This window comes from Salminus brasiliensis, chromosome 4 (genome assembly GCF_030463535.1).
Source record: "Salminus brasiliensis chromosome 4, fSalBra1.hap2, whole genome shotgun sequence".
Classification (NCBI taxonomy): Eukaryota; Metazoa; Chordata; class Actinopteri; order Characiformes; family Bryconidae; genus Salminus; species Salminus brasiliensis.
Window position 1 is genome coordinate 774,106 of NC_132881.1, and position 7,114 is coordinate 781,219.

At 48.9% G+C, this 7,114-nt stretch overlaps 1 protein-coding gene across 2 annotated transcripts; it reads left to right on the forward strand.

The window, feature by feature from the left end:
• Positions 1-612: 612 nt before the first annotated feature.
• Positions 613-5,385, forward strand: mycla (MYCL proto-oncogene, bHLH transcription factor a). 2 transcript variants are annotated; one of them, XM_072677260.1, is made up of 3 exons: positions 613-899; positions 1,971-2,535; positions 3,216-5,384. In XM_072677260.1, exons 2-3 carry the CDS (start codon positions 1,992-1,994, stop codon positions 3,761-3,763), a joined length of 1,092 nt encoding a protein of 363 aa, XP_072533361.1. In that variant the 5' UTR covers positions 613-899; positions 1,971-1,991; the 3' UTR covers positions 3,764-5,384. The 2 variants fall into 2 exon arrangements, with proteins under 2 accessions (XP_072533361.1, XP_072533360.1); XM_072677259.1 differs by lacking the exon at positions 613-899 and adding an exon at positions 996-1,056 and having other exon boundaries at positions 3,216-5,385.
• Positions 5,386-7,114: the final 1,729 nt, after the last annotated feature.

Below are 7,114 nucleotides of genomic sequence, written 5' to 3' on the forward strand. Positions count from 1 at the left end.
TCCAGTCTCCTCCAGTCTCCTCCGCTCTCCTCCAGTCTCCTCCAGTCTCCTCCAATCTCCTCCCGTCTCCTCCAATCTCCTCCAATCTCCTCCAGTCTCCTCCAGTCTCCTCCAGTCTCCTCCGCTCTCCTCCAGTCTCCTCCAGTCTCCTCCCGTCTCCTCCAATCTCCTCCAATCTCCTCCAGTCTCCTCCAATCTCCTCCAGTCTCCTCCAATCTCCTCCAATCTCCTCCCGTCTCCTCCAATCTCCTCCAATCTCCTCCAATCTCCTCCAGTCTCCTCCAATCTCCTCCCGTCTCCTCCAATCTCCTCCAATCTCCTCCAATCTCCTCCAGTCTCCTCCAATCTCCTCCCGTCTCCTCCCGTCTCCTCCAATCTCCTCCAATCTCCTCCAATCTCCTCCCGTCTCCTCCCGTCTCCTCCAATCTCCTCCAGTCTCCTCCAATCTCCTCCAGTCTCCTCCAGCTCCGTTTAAAAACAGCACAATGAGCGCAGGCTGGAGCGGGGCGGGGCCAACGGTCCACAGGGGCGGAGCAAGCGGCACAGACAGGCGGGGCCGTGCATGTACATGGGCGTGGCTTACGCTGCTCCGGCTACACAAAGACGCAGCTGTTGGCGCGAAAAGTGTGTTAGGGGTGCGGCCGCGGCTGGAAACCAGACACCGGCACCGTTTCTGCTTCAGAACTTTCAGTACAGCCACCGAAGCGCCTGCGAACAAAGCGCGTGGGAGCGGAGAGTCCCCCTGTCTCGCGAGCCTCTCTGGGCTGTTCATTGTCTTTGAGGAGTTCACGGGAGCGCGCGAGCCGGGCGCTTTCTTTTGTCCTCTTCTTTTCTTTTTTTCCTTCTTTTGTCCCTCCGCGTGTCCGGCTGCAGCGCGAGCTCGGATCACACATGTGCCGGTGAGTAGCGTGCGCGCGCGCACCGATTTTTGTGTAAAATTCTGCTTTACGGAAAATCCGCAGAGCCTCGTGCGCGTGCACTGCGGTGTTTCCTGCTTCGGTGGATCTGCGCGTGGAGCTGAACATCCCCACTATGCGGAAAGGCTGCGAGGGGGGAGTAAGTTGCTGCACGAGGAATCTGCGATAACTTACTGTGTGTGTGTGTGTGTGTGTGTGTGTGTGTGTGTGTGTGTGGCTTTTGGTTAGCTAGGTGTGTGTTGGGGGGCTTGGTGTTGCAGTAAGCCTAACATGCCCACGCTGCGAGTGTGTGGTCACTTTTAATGACCTCAGGGGTTTAATTGCAGCCAGTGGGAGATGTGCTGGCTTTCCCACCTTTTGTATGAATTTGGACTTTTATCATTTTGCCTTCTGCTGAGCTTTGATCTCATTTATCTGAAGCACTTTTGGGCGTTTTGTGGCTTTTTGCTTTTTTGTTTGTAAGGGGGAGGGGCTAATTAAATTGTTTTTAAAGGCATTATCCTGTTAGGGGCTTTAATTAGATTGGACTTTTATTTTGCCTTTTGGGTTTTTCCCCTTGGGCCTTTTTTCCGTATTTCCATTTTTAAAGGATGTGTATTTGTGGATGTGTATTTATTTGTTTTTGGTAGGGAGGAGTTTCTGGAAGTGTGTTGTCTTATGCTTTTATTTTGCCTTATTTTTTGTGAACTATTTTTTTGGGGACTTTTTGGCTCATTGTTATTTATTTATTTTAAAAAATTAGCCTAATTTTTTTGGGAAGTGGTTGTTCTGGGACACTAGTTGCTATGGACTATTTTGGTATTTTGGGGACTTCTTTTTTTGAGTTTATTGTGCCCAATACATAACTTGGTCTTTATTGATTTGGATTTATAGATGTCTTGACGGGCCTTTATTGACTTTTTTATTTTTATTTTATTTTAATTGTTAGGGCTTTTGGGGATCCTTTCATAAGCGTGGGCTTTAATTATTGTGGGGCTTTTATTTTGCTCCAAGTCTGTTAAACGGCACCATGGCTCCACAGTTAAAGCTCATTTCCTGCTTTCCTCCCTGCAGCCGGTGAAGCTCACCCCTGCGATGCCCGGACTTAGCCGTGCCGCAGCGCCAGAGGGGCTCTGGCCCATGGAGCTCGAGGCCCAGCAACACTACTTCTACTACGATGGGCTGGACATGGGGGAGGACTTCTACAAGTCCACAGCACCCAGCGAGGACATCTGGAAGAAGTTCGAGCTGCTTCCCACTCCGCCCGTGTCTCCTTCCCGGTTCGGGTCAGAGTGCCCGGCTTGGTTGGCCCAGGAGCCGGCCTTCGAGGAGGGTTACGTTTCTCCGTACGATCTCGAGCTGGAGCCGCTGGACGTTCTGGCCAACCTAAGCTCCATCGTGTTGAAGGACTGCATGTGGAGCGGCCTGGCCGCCAGTCAGCAGCTGGAGAAGGTCGCCAGGGATGCTAAAGCCGTTCCGACGGCACGGACTCAGCGAGTGGTGCCGGCCGTGACGCACGCGTACGGTAGTCCAGCCACGCAGTGTGTGAGTCCGGCAGCAGTGCTCAGCCTCCCGGGGCATCATGGGAAGAAAACGGCCTCGGGCTCGTCTGGCTCAGACTCTCACTCGGACTCATCTGGTGAGAGGATTTGCTTATGAGCATCGCTTTTACTCACCTCCTCCCCAAAGGGTCCTACATAAGACACTTGCCAGTTTGGATCTCTTTACAGTGGTGGTGAAGGGAAGCAGGCGTCTGTTGCCATGACTACAACACAAATACAGCCCATAATTTATCTCCTATCCAAACCCACCAGTGCAGCTACACGAGTCTTTTGAGTTTTATATGGGTGTTTTAATGATGATGATGAAGGTAAAATAGTGAATAGAGAATCTGAACTAATCCAGTTCTCTTTAGGGACTACTTTCTGTAGCTGCACTACACCCTGCAGCATGTATCCCTCCACCATTTTAGTCTGAGTATTTTCTGTGAGGGAGCTTTGAGGGTAAGACCTTGGGTTTCATTCAACACCACTGTGGACAGTTGAGACTTGGTTGATGGTTAATGGTCAGATTTGCCACCATATGTTTTCCTTGGGGCCTATTTAGCCTCAGAACCCCCTGCATGTATACCTCCACCTTGAATTGGAAACTGTAGCGCACAAAATGGTCCAGGCACCAATTAGATATGATCCACTAAACTAATGCACCACAGGAAGCGTAGGGGGCGCTCTATAATGTCAGGACAAACGTCGATGTAAGCCCCTGTCTGCATTCCTCTAACTGCACTGCCTGTCCTGTCTTTACTCTTTCTTCCCTCAGATGACGATGATGAAATAGACGTGGTGACTGTGGACAATCGCCCGAAACGCGGCCGCCCCCCTGGCCGCCGGACCCCGGTCACCATCGCAGTCAGCGCTGACCCCCATGGGCCCTGCCCCAAACACTTCCACATCTCTCTGCACCGGCAGCAGCATAACTATGCCGCCCCATCGCCCGACTCTGACCACGAAGAGGAGGACCTAGAACCTCAGGAAAAACGAGCCAGACTGGAGTGCTCCTCATCCTCGTCTTCGTCTCCCCTCTCCTCTCCCGCCAGCTCGGACTCTGAGGACGCCACGGAGCAGCGGCGGAACTTTCTGGAGAGGAAAAGAAGGGACGACCTTCGCTCTCGCTTCCAGGCGCTCCGCGGGGAAATCCCCGGACTTTCCGAATCCGCTAAGACCTCGAAGGTGGCCATCCTGACCCGGGCCACGGAGTATTTGGTGCAGCTGAGGGCGTGCGAGCGGCGACAGAGTCAGGAGAGGAAAAAGCTCCGAGCGAAACAGCAGCAGCTGCTCCGCAAGATCAGCGCGCTCAAGAACTCCTAAAAGGAATGTGTGGACTAGTCTGGTGGTCACCAACACTGGGATTACTGTCCAATCGCAGGAGAGCTACAGGACAAGTTCTCCTTCTAGCTGGAAAATCCAGGTTGGCTTGTCCAGGAGGAGCACACTTGACCTCTTCCGCTGTTGGACAGGCTTGACTTTTGGCGTAGTTTATCTGGAGAACGGCGGGATGCTGCTGGACCGAACCCCTGACTTAACTCCACACTTAATAAAGCCATGGTTTAATTCAGAGGGTTGGGATTAAAACGCTAATTAGAGCAGAACTGAACACCATCCAGGACAGTTCTTGTCTTCAGAAGTCTTTGATTAATTAGCTGGATAACATGTTTGGTTTGTCCAAAACTGCAGGAAGACCTCCAGGAAAGATGGTGACTGCTAGCCTAGACCAAATAATGGCCCAAACTGACCAGAAACCTCACGCTTTATTCCGGTAAATTAGGAATCGGTGTAATGATTAAAAAGAGCTGCAGGAAGGGATTTTATTGTTTTTCCTCAGACCTGGTGGACTTTGCACCTTCTGACCAGGAAGAGATCTGGAAATGAATTTATTTTTTTTTTTGTGGCTGCTCACTCTATCCTAATCACAATAGTGATATGGGCTGAGCCAAGGTGTGTGTGTGTGTGTGTGTGTGTGTGTGTGTGTGTGTGTGTGTGTGTGTGTGTGTGTGTGTGTGTGTGTGTGTGTGTGTGTGTGTGTGTCAGTCTCAAAGCAGGGTTTCAGCTTCAGCCCAAAGCGAGGGTTGTCTTTTAAGCTCTCCTTCTAATTGACAATCTTGACTTCTGGCTCAAACCCACAGTCACACAAGACCTGGACTTCACCATGGGTCAACTGGATGCCTGGCTGACGAAAAGCCCTCGTTTTGGTGCCGTTAGCAAGCTAAGGCTCGTCATCTCTCCAACCATCAACAGTGAAAACCCAAAGTAAACAGTGATCACAGAGCAACAGTAGTGCAGAACTGCAGTGGTTGGGAATAGTGAGGGGATGTAGCCTTTAACCCCCCCGACTAATCGCGAGCTGCTGCCTCTGTAGTGCCGTGCTGATGCGTACGGGCATGAAGCCTAAAACATGAGCTGCAGGTGTATCATGCTGGAGTATCCCTTTAATCCAGAAGTCTGTGGAACGGGCCTGTTGGATGACCCTCGTTTTGGGATTAGTCCAGCTGACTGAATTCCTGCTGAAATGCACTCAGTGCGGGTAAACGTCAGAGGGGAAAACGGGTGAGCAAACCTATAAACTCAGGAGAGGTGTGTGTGTAGTGTTTTGTTTGGTGGGTTAGTGTTCTTCATACAGGGGGTGCTCTGGGAGGTGTAAAATCGTGCTTTGCCAAACGTTACCTCATTTCTATCTGTGTGCTGGTCTAACATCAGTAGATTTGCACATGCTTGTTTATATAGAGTGGAATTATGGGTCTTTTTGTACATAACAAGAATCTGCACATGTGGACTGTATTGTAAATAGTTAAACCTGGGTGGCTTCCTCACGTCCTACAGTATCTACTTAAGAGCATCACAGATTCTATTTTGCTAAAAAAATAAAAAAAAATAAATGCATTAAAAAAGCCTGCTGTGTGGTCTTGTTCCGTGTGGGATTGTTGATGGACTTATTTATTTTATGTAACCCTGCTAAACGATACAGTAGCTGCAGTAGTCTTAATCCAAGATTTCTACAAATTACTCCATTTATAGATTGCAGTGAGGCCTACAGGATTAGGAGCAACATAAGCAAGTCTAGTGAACGCCTCCACAGCGTAGCTCTGCGCTGCCTACCTGCAGCTTATAGCCTCCGTCTGTGCTACGTTCACTTCATGGTTCTAGAGTGAAGACCCCAGACCTTTGCAGAAATGGGTATGTTTATTTTCTCCCATTTCTGCTAACATTAGCCGACTGCTAACTAGGTCCGATTCAATGAAACCTCACTGGAGCCTTGATGCACCAACCGTTAGAGTTTAGAACACATACGTTCCAGGTTCTAGATAGTAAAGTGTAGCATCTGCACTGAAACACACACGGCCTGTATTTGCTGATTCTCAATACAAATGACAATGCAGGGCAATACAGTAGGAGACAGGAGACGTTACAGTGATAGTATTTTTCACTGTGTGTGTGTGTGTGTGTGTGTGTGTGTGCGCGCGCACACTGCTAGAGCTGTAGGAGGAAGTGCAGTTATTAAATTAGCCACAGGTTCAACTGACAGTCTAACTCTTCTACTCCCTTTTCTTCCCTGACCTGCACAACCAGTTACACTCGATGCCATACACACACTCTTCAGTTCTGCTTGGTTTTCTCAATCATATGATCAAAAAGTATAAATTCATGAATTTACTATGTATTTAGGATGTATTACAGTAGGTTTAGCTTTTAAATGTAGCACAGCAGATAACGCTGAGGAAAACGAGGCCTACGGGAAGCTATAGGCTGCTAAATTGGCCCGTGGTAATATTATTATACAAATATAAAAATCACCAATCATATTAAATGACATTAAAGGAACCATATTCCTACATTTTGGGGCAATTTTATGTGTGTGGGCTTATTAGCCAGAATTCTGCCTTTTTACCCAACCTCTCTTTATCCTGCTGAGGCGTACCTTCACAATATGGACAAAAGTATTGGGACACTTGCTCACTCACTGTCTCTTCTGAAATCAAGGGTATTAAAAGAGCTGATCCTGCTTCTGTTGGAGTAACTGTCTCTACTGTCCAGAGAAGAAGACTCTCTACTAGATTCTGGAGGAGGAGCATTGCTGTGAGGATTTGATTGCATTCAGCGACAAGAGTGTTAGTGAGGTCAGGATGTTGGAAGAGGACGATCACCCCACCTCACTGCTCCACAGCTCAATGCTGGGGGGCTTTATACCCCTCTAGCCCACCTCTACCTCTAGTGTGTGCATTTGCACATCTGTGTCAGTAATGGGTGCAGCTTAAAGTAGCCGAATGTATTCACTAGAAGGGGTGTCCACAAATATTTGGACATGTAGTGTATGTAAATGTGCTGAATTATTTTCGTGACCTTTAAAATGGGCTGTGTGTGTTGGTCTGCCAGTGTCCGTATATGATTTTCCCTTATTGTGGTGCTTATGCTGGATTTGCTGTCTATTTCAGGGTATTTCTAGCCTGCTTGTGTGTGTGCTGTGTGTGTGTTTTACTTCTGCCGTCGTCCACATCCCTCTGTAGCAAAAACAGATGGACTGCATTGTAAGGAAGCACCACACACACCTACAGTGTGGACCTTAGCCGACTGGGTCTGTGTGCTGGGGTGTGAAGGGTAGAAGTCCAAGGAGTGTGTGTGTGTGTGTGTGTGTGTGTGTGAAAAGAGGAAGTACACACTCCACCA